This window comes from Mercenaria mercenaria, chromosome 10, assembly GCF_021730395.1.
Source record: "Mercenaria mercenaria strain notata chromosome 10, MADL_Memer_1, whole genome shotgun sequence".
In the NCBI taxonomy this organism is placed as follows: Eukaryota; Metazoa; Mollusca; class Bivalvia; order Venerida; family Veneridae; genus Mercenaria; species Mercenaria mercenaria.
In genome coordinates this window covers 11406814-11421065 of record NC_069370.1, presented here as the reverse complement: position 1 = coordinate 11421065, position 14252 = coordinate 11406814, and the positions used below count along the sequence as shown (strand labels likewise).

Genomic DNA, 14252 nt, shown 5'->3' with positions numbered 1-14252 from the left:
TTTAAGAAATCTACTTTATGTACAGTGAAGGTTGCACGGAACATTATGATAAACATGGCAGATTTGTCAATATATACTTCACACACAATATTATTTCGTCAAATGGGAAAACCTCTCTAGTGAACATATACAACATATGTCCTCGCATAAAAAGTACAAAGCAGTTTTTACATTGTATTAACTTTTAATGCATCAATTGCATTTATAATGTTAAACGATGATACATGGTTAAATATCACACTGATACTGTCATATAATTGCAGCTGCATCAGGTGTGTCATCTTATTAACATTTTATCCTCATTAAGTCCGCGTTCATTCACAAATAGATAAGTATCACATTCAGTTTTTACTGAGTATAATCTGTTCCTCTGAACCACTGAAAATACTAAATGATCACAGATACTTCCATCATCAAACAACTTCTTATGACTTTGCTTTCAGACTTCTTGCCACACCTGTATCATGAAAAGAGGAAAATAGAATGAGTAATATTAGTTAATCAAGCTATATCATATACCATACACCAGTAAAATCATTCTCAGATGGTGTTGAAAAACTAATGCTACAGATGAAAACAAGGTAAAATTCATGTTCATGTTACAATGTTAACTAAAAAAGATGTAAACCTGACAGTTACCTAAAACAAGAGGGCCAAGTTGGCACTAGGTCGCTCACCGGAGAAACACGTCATAACAGTGTAAACATGTTTGGCCTAGTGGAAAGAAATATTCTGGCCAATTTTCATTAAGATTGGACCAAAATGTAGTCTCTTGATTTTTAAGTATTATTTTCGATATGACCTAGTGACCTAGTTTTGGACCCAAGATAATCCGTATGAAAACTTTACCTAGATTTTATCAAGGCAATCATCCTGACCAAATTTCACGAAAATCAATTGAAAAAATATATTCTCTACCGCATACATAAGGATTTTCTTTGATTGAACAAAGTGACCTAGTTTTTATCTCAAATAACCCATATTCGACCCCGATCTAGATTTCATCAAGAAAATCATTCTGACCAAATTTCATGAAGATCAATTTCAAAAATACAGCCTCTATCGCCTTAAAACAAGGTTTTTCTTTGATTTGACCCGGTGACCTAGTTTTTAACCCCAGATGACCCACATTCAAACTTGACCTAAATTTTATCAAGGCACTCACTCTGACTAAATTTTCAGAATATCATTTAAAAAATACAGCATCTATCGCATACATATGGTTTTTCTTTGATTCGACCTAGTGACCTACTTTTCGACCCCAAATAACCAAAATTCAAATACGGCATATATTTAATCAAGGATTTACATCTCTCTATTTATGACAATATTATACATACCAAACTTTATGACAAGAGGGATGATTTTATCTTTAGTATTGCAAATTTTCCCCATTTTGATGGGGATGTACCTCAGGCTACATCTTATGGGGTATATATTTCTCAATCAATTCCGTTTGTCAGAGCGTGTACTCATGTCAAGCATTTAAATGAACATAATCTATATATTACAAGTAAACTTCTTCAGCAAGGCTACCGTTATTACAAATTGCGTAAATATTTTGCTAAATTTTACTATCGTAATTCTGATTTAGTTTTAAAATTCAATAGTAATTTGAAGACACTTCTGCGAGAAGGTATTTCTAAACCCGTTTTTTATGGGGATGTGGTTTACAGACTTCGTAAGATCTTGGGTCATGGTAATTTTCCAAATGTATTCGGTAAAATTATAAAAGGTTTTATTAAAAGAGGTTACGACCCAACTGTTTTGAGACATACCGCATGTTTAGTGTTCAGCCCGTTTACAGTTGGACACTACGCTTCCCTCTTTGATTGTGTCTGATGGAAGAGGGGGAGGACTCTATGATAAGCAGTTTTTAAATCCTACAAGGACTGAACACTTTTGATATCTGTCTTCTGGCCTGTTTCGTCGGGCCCTTAAGGGTGTTTCTCTTGTTGCTCTGTCTTCTGAAAAGGCTTTGAGTACATACGTTTTTGGTTCTAAAGGTTTGCTTTTTACATTTTTATACACGAGCATTTTTGTGTTTTACATGCCATGCCTTTTTGTTTCCTTTACGTGTGTTAGAGATTCACCTGGAGGGGATTACTTTTATTTACACTGTCCCGTATCTTTGGAACATGGTGGGGGGTAAGAGTGAAGTTGGGTAGGCACCATTAACCGGTTTAAGCTCCCCAGTGGTGTTTTTGCCACTGACCGTTCCAAGGCGGTGCCCCACTGTGTTCCTTTGTTTTGTTCGTTTTGTCCTCGTGTATTGGCTTTGTGTGTGTGCGCGTGTATGTGTGCGTGTGTTTGTGGTGTGCACGTCTGCGTGCTGTAGGTTTCGTTTTGGGGAGGCTGCGATTTTGGTACGTGGCATTCCCTGTATGATATTTGTCTTTGTTTTTTGAGCGCATCTCTACTGTCTCCGTCTCTATTATGCTATTTATGGCTGAAACAATGATACGCACTGACTTGAGACATGAATTTATTTTACGTCAACGAGTAAGCACAAACACATTTTGAGAAAAAAAGCTGAAAATCTGAAACGCAAAAAAACTGCTTAGTTTGAAGTAAAATGTTAATTCAGCACCTTCCGTACAAGTAAATCCTACAAGTTTTGGATAAAGCTTGTTTTAATTTTCCATGTATTTTATTCAACAATAAATATATCAGACGTCGCCAACTATGAGCAAACTACTTAATGATCATGCCGCCAACTTGGAATGGACGTCGTGTCATTTTAGAATACAAGTCTATGGGGAAAACACAAAATCTTCATTTTTAACTTCATTTTACATTTCTTTTTTTTTTTAAATGAAAAAGGTGCCTAAAATATTAAACTTCCGGTATTAACGTTGCCATTTTTGACAATTTTACATATAGTATAAATAAATTATCGGAGATCCAAAATTAGGTGGGACAGACTATAGTAACAGAAACCTCAGCGCTTTACAAACCTGATCACAACTCCATAGGATATATTTGTTAAATTGATTGTTGCTGAAAGATGCTCCACCTACATTACATACCAGACAATTAACTTTTTTTTCTTGGAAATGTCATACCAATTAAAGCTACCAGTTTTCTTTTATGATATTATTAGTTAAATTATTAAAAATATTAATAAAATCGCATGGTATCCGTGTAGACCAAAGCACTGTAGTAGACAAGATGATCAAATGCCTCAAATATTAGGGTTTGTTTCTTTTCTTAAGCAACTATAATAAAACAATTGTTGCCCTTCAGTCGATATGAAAATATATCTACCTCTATGCAAGGCAATATTAATAATAATGATGATGATAAAAAATAATATTTATTGTAGCAATCTTACCTTCATGGATAATGTACAAAATAATTATCACTCGGGATAAATGTCCTTAAACCTATGCAATTAAGTATTCTTTTGGTATATCAACAGTTGAAAATGAAAGATTTTGATATTCTTCTACTTTTTTCAAAAATTTATATCCAAGTTCTGTATAGACACCTTTACATACAAGATCTATTTTCTGCAGAATTTCCCACTTTAAAGATTTTCTCCACCAGAATGCTGGGTTTTTCTTACGTTCAGTTCGATTCTTCGAATCCCTAAATACAGTTAACAGCCTCGGAAACTTACGTTCATCTAAATCCATACCCAAATATTTGAATAATTCTTTCGATTTATTGAATGTATTTTTGCTTAAATCTTCATAGTAAACAACCTTAAATCTATTAGGGAAACGTTTTAGTAGCTTTTGCCCTTCTTTGAAGTCAAACAGCATTTTCTTGCACAGAGCTTTGGCGTCCTCAATAACTTGTTTTTCTGTATTTATTGGAAACCATTTCGCCTGAAATCTTGAATTGATGATTGCCCTAGGATCTCTGAACAGATGAATGACCTTCAGGTTTTCACGTTCAAGAAGTATATCTGCCAGCAGATCGGTTGACATCCTTAGTACTTTGGTTACACGGTGTGTAGCGTTCTGACAATTTCGGGGGATATACTTCTGTAGACATACTGTAGAATTCTCCTTGCTTTTTATGCAAGACCGCGCCTGACTCCAGCTGGGACCTATGTAAAAAAAAAACAACAAAAAAAAAACAGTCAGAAGTAGTACTTTAAGGCATTAAATAAATAAATATGTACATAGGCAAGGTGTAGATACAAAACTTATGTAACAGTCAAATATAGATGCAAAACGAAACGCGACTTTGGAGAGTCAGTTTAAACCAAACCCTAAGTCTTAATTCTCATCTTATTCCAAACGTACAGCAAAAAATAAAAGTGAATCGGAACAAATGTAATTAAATGCACGGTATGTAAAGTACAACAGTGCTTTTGTAAAAACAACACCTAAAAGCTATAAGCATGCATTCAGTGCCATTGCAGGATAAAAAAAAGAACAATAAGAAAAAGACCTTCTGTGCCCGGCTTTAATAATTGCTTTCCATCGATGCCTATACCTTCCTTGTCAGAAAAAACGGAACGGCCATCTGTAATGGGACTGAGCATGAAACATGGGCTTAGGAATTGTCAGTCAACTGCCTGATTTTCGTAAACCTTTTATATTTTGTCACGTATATTGAAAATTGCTGTAACTTAAAATCTTTAGACGTCCATACAAAACATCCACATAATCATTAGGTTGTAATGTTCTTCGTCGCAAAAGGGTCTTAAGATTACTATAAATGTTTTCAAACCAGACTTGAATTACGTCAATAATTTGTAGTAATAGTTATGCATTCTACAAAACGAGACCCCTATCGGAATATTTGCTGTGGTTTATACTGTATACGCTAATGGATTATCAACATGGCTAGACATTTTCGAGAATTTCACCAATTGAGAAATGTATATCCATTGAGATGTTTTTCGACGTGCATTTCCATGTACATGATAGAAAACTACAATACCAAAATTTGAATTATCCCTTTCGTCATATATATTTGCATGGCAGATATTTTGGTACATATAGACGGGTGTCAGCTCTATCACTCCCAAGTCTTTTCACTCCCAGGTCTTTTCACTCCCAAGTCTTTTCCTCCCCTGACTATTCACACCCATTTTCTTTAAAGAGGTGACTTTTCACTCCCATTTTTATTTTGTTCTCTAGAAATTATATTTTAATTATTGGGAGGTCAATAAAAATTAATGATTTTGAAATGTTTTATGTATTTCTTTTATAATGCAGATTATATATACTGAGTATTGTGAAAATTTGTAGGATTATTTTTTTCTGAGAGGGATAAAAATAATCCAAAATATACTTTGGAAATATTAATGAAGGTGTTTATATATATATATATATATATATATATATATATATATATATATATATATATATATATATATTATTGACTGTGTGATTATTAATACTTAAGTTCTGAAAATGCAAGTTTAATTATTGATATTCTGAAAATGCAAGTTTAGTTTGTTTTGAGTATTTTCAGTATAAAGAGGATATTGAAAAAGAGATAGGATAATAAGAAAATACCTATTTAATAAAACTTTACTGTGATGGCCTAAATATGTAATTTAAACTGCGGAGAACTTTTGGGTTTGCATTTATTGAAATGGACTAATAGAAACTATAAATAGAGACTAAAAATATAACTGGAAAACATTCTAAAAAAATTCATACTTCACTGTATCAAAAGAAAAAAGAAAAAAAAAGAAAACTTTTGATTTTTATGTGTATATTTTTTTAATCCTTTGGTCAAAATTTTCATAAGTCATTATAGCATTATGCATGATAAATTTTTAAATTGTAATAACATTACCTTATACCTTGTGAAATAATTTGTGAAACATCTTTGATATTCCGTACACTTAAAAGCTACCAATTATCTCATCACCATGAGATGTAACCTCCTTGATTAGTTGTATATTAACAAAGTCATCAATTATCACTTGTGTTTGTTTAACACTCCTTGATTGAAAGTTGCTACCCTAATCATCACCTTTCAGATCAATATCATATAGAAATTGCTAACTGATACTTCTCATGTTTTTAAAGTTAAAATTCATCATAAGATAACACAACATAACATAATTTATGTTAAGTTAGGTTAGGTTAATTAATTATTGCGTGTATGTTCATTGGCCGGATTATATTTAGAGACAACAAAACTGAATAATTTATTAATTTATTGACTTCTCTTTTATTTTTTAATGTAGATATGTATGATAAGATAAATAATTACCCAAGACTGTTTTTTTTAAAAATATCATTGTTAGTGCAACAAAAAAAATACAAAACATAGAGTGTAAAGAAAACAATCTTATTAAAAACAAAATTAAGGAATTTTTGAGGAAATGAGACTTAAAAAATTTCTGGCATGATAAAAGAAAGATCTTTAAGCAAAAGCAAGAAAGATTTTAAGTATTAATTAAAGAAGAGTGTGTGTGTGTTTGGGTTTAACGTCTTTTAAAGAAGAGTAATGTAAAGAAGAGTAATGTAAAGATCTGGCTGAAACATCTTTCTTTCAAATTGAAGTTTGGTCATATTATAAACATAAGAATATGAGTTTTTGTTTCTAAAATATTTTTAAAATTCCAAATCAAGAAAGAAAAAAAGATGAATGCGCCGGGAATGCTAAAGTATTAAAAACAGCAAATTCTCATGTGTTTCTGTAGTAGATTCTATAGTTTGTCAATAATTAAGTTTTAAAGTCTTCTTAAGAAATATAGCATGTTGTGAATTTGCACGCTTTAACGTAACGTAAACGTCGTCACATCCTTGCAATATTTTGTATGTAACTTCATTATTAAAAAGCTATCGAACCTGGAACAGCATCGTTATTGCTATATTCCACTAATATCTCAGATATAGAATTTATTTCCAGATATTTAAAAAAAAATGTTGTTAGCGATGGATCTGGATGCCAGTCTCCTGCAGAACAAATATACAATATTTTATGCCTCTTGCTCTACACAAATTTTTGAATAGGTAAATTTGCGATGGTCAACTGACTTCAATAAACTCAAAAGCATGTATTTTACGAATGTGTACAAAAAAGTTTAAAATTGTCAAAATTGAAATTCACTCGAAACCAATATGATTTTGATGGGCAATATGATCAACATTTTAGATTGGATAAATTTTGTGAAGTTTTGTCATTTCACAGTGAAAAAGAGTCCCTTAACAGTGAAAAAGGCCTTCTTCGATATTTTGGAAAACAGTCTGCAAAAGCAATGAGAGAACATTTTACAAAAATAAAGAAGAAAGAATGAAATAAAATTATATACATGTATAAACAAACAAAATATTCTAAGTAAAGTTAATGACATACATTAATAGTCTGCATATGTTGGAACTTTAAATAATTTGGTAGTCACTATTTTCTGATAGTAATTTTGGTTGAGAAAAGTGCCTATGAAGATAGGATTGTTTGAATTTTGCAAGAGTATCAGATGAGCATATATGATTAGGTATGTTATTCCAGATTGTGGGTCCCGAGTAGCTCAAAGATTTATGAAATAATTCTATTCTTGCTTTTGGTATCTTTAGTTCATTGTTTTGATTTGATCTAAGTTCACATCAGATATTTGGCTGTGGTTAAATTCTGAAGTAAGATAGTCCGGGGATTGCTTGGACGAATCTTCCTGTTACAGTCAATACATAAATCTAACTGTGACATACTTAACAAGTTCTTCAATGAGCGATTGATAATTATTATAACAATGCATATTTATTTATATCATATCTCTCATTAAATCATCAAAGGACATCAAAGATGCTGTAGTAACAAAACATAACTTAATTAAATTACATCTTATTCATATTTCAATAATTACTGATGATAGGCAACTGAAACTTCGGTTTCCCTTACAAAATAAATCGTTCTTTCAGAAAATGGAAAAATGTAAAAGCAATAAAAAATACCATAAGGACCCTTTTTGCTTGACAGGGCTCTATTATTATTGTCATTATTAATATTGTTATAATAATTAATATATCATTGTAATGTAAAGCATTTAATCAAATTACCCAGTTTCAGTTATATTTAGAAATATGAAATTTCAATATTATATATATCATACTTGCAATAATATTCAAATATTCTTGGAATATCTATTTAGAATTCAATTCCAACCTAAATATTAAACATTGAATAGTTTTGAATTGTCATAATAGAAAAAAATGAAATGAGAGTGAATAGTCACCCCATAAGGTGACTATTCACTCCCATTTTGGGAGTGAATAGTCAGGGAAGGAAAAGACAGGGGAGGAAAAGACTTGGGAGTGAATGGTCCGGAATTCCATATAGACATGTAAATCAATACAATTCTTAGTTTAATCTGACTAGAGGCAACAGTGATGTACATCTTAATATAAACTTAATTCCAATAGCGTAGTATCTCGGAAACGTAACCCTTTAGCATTACATGTACGGATATGTTAATAGTTCGCATCTACAAAATCAAGGCATTGAAAAAATAAAACATGTAGACAAGACGGATAATAAGTTAATTTTCATAAGTTTAATAAAACATTATTTATTAGAATTTAAAACAAATTCTCTGAAAGAACAAAAAAAATTGTAAACTCAGAGTCACAGATATCCTTAAATTCGATTTTTTATTGAAGAGGATGCAAAATTAAGAAAATCCTGTATTTAATTTTTTCAATATATGCTCCGGTTACCATGGAAACGAGGATGCAAATCCCTAACTTAACCTTAATTTAAAAAAAAAAAAAAAAAAAAATCAGGGGTTCATGCCTATTTTGTTATCTGGAAAGTACTACAAAGTGTCCTTTATTTGCGTACCTGCAAATTTGAAAGGCAAATGAAAAGGTTTTATACCAAATTAATATTTCCAAATATTTATTTGATTCTTGTATGATCTAGACTTTCATCTGCAAGGAAAAATATATTTATGGAGCAAAACATACGTTTGTTTATATTGTGCTCTACATGTTGAAAAGTACACAGGTCTCAGTAGAAAAGTAAATTTGTTTGTATAAAGGGAAGATAATATTTTAAAAAGAAACATAAATTGTAGTGGGTCATTCAGACAAATTCTTGTAGATTTGGGTCAAAGTTTATGATATGGGGCATTTTTCTTATTTTCATCACCTCCCCTTGATGTTCTACATTTAGAAAACAACAATAAGCTTAACTAAGTTTATTTCCTGGATTATGCTAAAATCAGATTTCTACCCGGATTTTGCAAATACTCAGAATGTTAATACAATGAAAGTCAGACGTTTGAAATTTGCAGAATAGCGACATGAGTCTAAACTGTAGATAACAATATGTCTGTGTATCTCTATAAGTGATGTGTGTTTCAATTGATTGAAGGATCAATACTTAAGAATAACACTACAATGAAAACAGGTGAGTCTCAGAATATTTTATGTTTTAATCTGACATGTAAAAATTTCAAGCTGTACAAGATATTTGGTCATCCCTTTCAACAGATTAAAAGACAGAGGTCATTTACAGACAGACATTTCTTATTATTTACCAAGATAACACTTTCAGGCGTTTTTTCATCATTTTGGGAATACCATGCACCAACACCAGTGGAATTGGGAAAATGCTCACAGAAATTGTTTTATGTGGAAATTTTCAAAATTACCAAAATCTATGTAAAGATACATTTTGTGTGAAATATTAATGAATTACAATTCAGTAACTTTTAACAGTATAAATGTTGTTTCAATAACCTAAATATACATATAAATTAGCAAAACCATTTTAAAACATCAAAAACACTACAAGGTAACAAGCATTTAGGAATTTCAAATTCAGAATTGGAGAAAAAAGCATACTGTTTTTAGCCATAGAAGGAGGTATATTTATAAAGGAAAACCCCTGATTCTAGTTGTAAATGACAACAAGCAGGCTTCCTTTATGTTATTTGCAAAAAAGCAGATAAAGACATATCTATATTCAAAATGTGTATATTTTTGTATTTTTTGTTTGTTTTGGTTTTCAGTTGTGAGTCGTGTCTTTTGAAAATGACTGCTTGATGATAAAGTTCAAACAGCTATGAAGTGAGTGGGTGTTCTAGAAAGGTAATCATCATTTATTCATTTGCAATAGTGTATGTGTTTGCCAAAGTGTAAGACTTACAGAAGCAAAAACTCAAATGCTGAAATATGAAAACATTTAATTGCATCAATTGTTACACATAAGTCAGCATGTTTTAATCTGTTTAACTGTTTTACAAGTACATACTGAATGTAAATGGCTTGATTGTGTCAATGTTAATACGCTATATATATAAAACGAAGGTAACATCTTATTTATAGTTTGGTTTTATATCTGATCAGGTCTGATTTCTAAAATTTATAAATGCTTGATTAAAAAATTTTATTTTTGATAGAATATTTTTGTACTTAATTTCGAATTTCATGTATCTTCAATCAAAGTGTAGCAAAGTTAAAAATATTTAATGTATTTAATACAATTGTTCCTTTTAATTTTTTTCAAGAAGGGGGAGGTCTATGTGATAAATTATTTTCCTTAAGAATATAAAGGAAAAATGTATATATTATACATTTACTTATAAAATATTTATTAAATGGTTGAAATAGTATAGGTAAATTTTATTCATTTACACGTTTGTGAGAGGAAAACCTCCAGCTGTCTTGTAGAAGATCAGTAGTTCTACCCAGTAACATAATGTCAAAACATTATAACTGGAGAGCCCACCGCCACCCAACCACTACCCATATTCAAATAAAAGACATACAGATACTATCTCACTGCTCTATTTTTCAGTGACAGCTAAATGGTAAAAGTAAATGCAGTCAGAAGACCTCTGATATCACGTAAACAGCTAGCCTCCTCAAGATTCTGTATCGAATGAAACTATCAAGGACTGCTAAAAAGGCTTTCTATAATTTGCAAAAGTGCAGTTTGTGGCTTAACAGTTCAGTGTTGACAAGATAACATTTCATCAGTTTGAAATGTAGTATGTCACGATGAAAGCAAAATATTTAAGAAAAAAGTGCTTTAGCGTTTTCAAAATAGAGAGACTGAATGTTGGGAATCATCATCAATCAGTGATTCTAAACAGTGAAGATATGTCCCTTTTTTGAATTGTCACAGACCAAAAAAATGATTGGTGTCTTTGATATAATTAGAAGTACTCACGCTGGACACTCATAAAATGGAATAATGTTCTTTTCATTAATGTTTCTTCTTCAGATTTATGGACAATATTAAGAATGCCATTTCTTAAAAATGTTGATAGTTGTTTGGCCAAAGTCCCTATAATGAAAAAATATCTTACCTCTTGACTTAGAATTAAAATTAAATAATAAAATCTGATATTGTTTGATTACTTTTGCATGTATTACATTTGTTATATTTAAATTTGATAGAATTGAATGCATTTTTAAAATAATGCACTTGAACATGGAATGGAATAGACATATGACAATCTTTGATCTTTTGTAAAAAAAAAAACATGTTTTGCAGTTCTAATTAGATTTGCTTACCAGTTTACAGCATAAATATACATAAAGGCCTATTACAAACAAACATATGCAGGTCTAATTGTATATTTTCTACCATAGATAATTTAATCTACATGGATTTTTTAAATCTTTTAAAACATGCTGAGAAAGCATAGCAAAACAAAAAGAGGTTGAGTTAGTATACTTAATTTTGTGAGACTGTTGAAATATTACAATTCCTTTTCACTCTTAAAACTGTATCATAAAATTATATTTTCTGCAATGTAGATTTTACTGAAAATGCACACAAGTATAAAGTAACCTTTATTGTGTTAGGTATTTACTTGAGCCCATATTAACTGGCCAATGATTAAAGAGAACATCTGAGTTCCTGGCTGACTTTCTGACTAATTTAAGACCTCATTCACGTAACAGCATCTATTAATCTTCTGAAATTCAGTAAAATTGTCATATGTGAAACATGTTTTATTCTTAGATATACAAGGCATATAACATCCTATATTACCAGCATGTATTTACTTTAATACATAAAGAAGATTTATACGTGTACTTTGATAACTTTTGGAAAGAATTATGAGATAGGTCTGCAACTACGGTTTGTATTTACTGAGCTTTTACTGGCACTGAAATGTGAATGATCAGGTTTTTTCTGATTAAACTTAGCCAAGTCTTAAATCTACATTATCCATAGCTAAACTTAAAAAAATCATGGTCTTGATAGTTTGAAAAAATGATATACATTCAAAGTTGTATCTAGCAAAATATTGACTAAACTGTTCTGTATATTTGATTTAATTTGTTTGTTAATGGAACAATGTGTATTTTGGTCAAGAAATATCAATTTATAAGATATTTACTAAAACGTCTGCTGGATGGAAATGGCTGGGATATTTGTATTTCTAATCCCAATAATTGAGCATTGTAAATTTGATACATGCTTAAGTTAAGGAGGTAGGACACCTTATTACCTAGATATGTGCATGTGCACATGTCCAACCGGAAGTTAACGTAACGATTTATGACGACGTATACGTATTTGTATATCCATTCTTCTGAAAAAATCATGAACCTGACTCCTATCTGATGCTTAATCGTTTAATTATGCAGATATAATTACCCAGCTGAGAAAACCATATTGGACGAGTAGCCAGGAGATTCAAATATGGTTTTCTCTGCTGGGTACGAGTCCAAATATATCTCGTAGTGTACAGTACAATGTTAAATAACCTTTTTTTCTATATCTATTTTATTTTAGTTTAAATTAAAAATAATTCACTGAATATTGTTTTTCTGCCTTTTCTGTATTTTCCCAGCTTGGTATGAGTGCAAATATATATTATGAAGAACAATGTTAGACCCTAAATAACATTTTTATTCTATACTTATTTTAATTCATTTATAGATATACGTGAGTCACAGTATTAAATAATTTATATAGTGCAACCTCCCTACAACAGCCAGCAGCCAGGTAAGACCAAAATTGCTGTTGTAAGGAGGTGACTGTTGCTCGGAGGGAGTTTTCGCGTGGGATGGATTCAACTAGGCGGGCAGACGAAAAAAAGGGTATTTTAAAACGCATAATCAAACACTGATTTCAAGACGCATACTCTGTACATAAAGCGCCTACTTCACCCGAATTACATACGGAACATTTTCTCGCGTTTTGTGCTATATAGTATGTTAAACATGAAACTGTTGAACCGTCCAAATACAGAAAAATACAGGTATTTTTTGTACGTGCGTCCAATACGGTAATATATTGTACGGTCACATGTTGCAAATAAACGTTCACGATTGGATAAATAAAGAAGAAATAGAGTAATTATCAATAGTTTGCTTCTATTATTTATACATACTGAAATGTCATGCGGAAGGTAAGAAAATTGAGGATAGTAACTGATTATATTGGGAATATAGTTGAGTGAAAGGTTACTTATTTCAAATAAAAAATCGGCAGTTTGACTTCTAATATCTATTTTCCAGTTTTCGCTGATTAATTGTTACTTATATACTAAAATTAAGCTCTAAGATTGTTCAAATTTCGGGCTCTTGTATTAGATTGATGTTATCATGGAAACGAAGCCAGTGACCTATATATCTAAATAAAAACGTCAAAAGCGTTGATACTGGTTTATTTAAGGAACACAATTTCGGCTTTTTATTTGCATTTCAACAATATAGCAGCATGCAGAAAGATTTTTCCAAATAAATGTCAGACGATGGGTACTACTGTATGTATTTTAAGCTGTAAAATTTGTTTATATAAATGCAACACCCCCCCCCCCCCCGCCCCCCCTCCCCCCCCCCCCCCCAAAAAAAAAACAAACAAAAAAAACAAAAAACACGAACATATTACTTACGTTAGAAATAAGATGTTTCAAAACTACATTTATAAGAAAGATAATTTTACTTAATATTTTATAAAAGAATTTACGATAAGAAGCAATATATAAGCTATTTTAAACATCTTTAAACTTTAAGAAAAAGGGTACCATGTAAAGTGCTTGGCATTTTGCGAAATATATTACCAAATATTTCATGTTAATCATTAATAGAATGGCACTGCAGCCGTCGAAAAACCCGTGTTCATACATAGTCGTTTAAAAATGAGAAATACGAGTCTCGTGACATATACATCTTAAGCTTTTGTTAGAAAGCTAACGCTCATTCTAGTAAAATTATCAATTATGCAGACTTCTATGGGTAACAATGAAACCAAAAGACAAAAGTGAAAAGTGTTGAATATCCGTAATTTCCTTTTTCTTTCAATATAAAATACTTTTGGAGGGTTATGTACTTGGATAAAAATTGTACTTGAAGAGACAGAGATAA

The 14252-nt window shown here is 31.0% G+C and overlaps 1 protein-coding gene across 3 annotated transcripts in view; it reads right to left on the bottom strand.

Annotated features, from left to right (window-relative positions):
• Positions 1–201: 201 nt before the first annotated feature.
• Positions 202–14252, bottom strand: part of LOC123559816 (carbohydrate sulfotransferase 1-like) — a 56971-nt gene continuing 42920 nt past the window's right edge. Inside the window, exons 7-8 of one of the 3 annotated variants that reach the window (XR_006688020.2) lie at positions 3335–4057; positions 202–457 (exon numbers count right to left, since the gene is read on the bottom strand). Coding sequence is in view for 1 of the 3 variants with exons in the window: in XM_045351934.2 (XP_045207869.1) it covers positions 3387–4057 (671 nt within the window). In the remaining 2 variants the exon portion in view is untranslated. Of the gene's footprint in view, positions 458–3297; positions 4058–14252 lie in introns of those variants that run through there. The other 2 variants (XR_006688019.2, XM_045351934.2) reach the window with 2 other exon arrangements.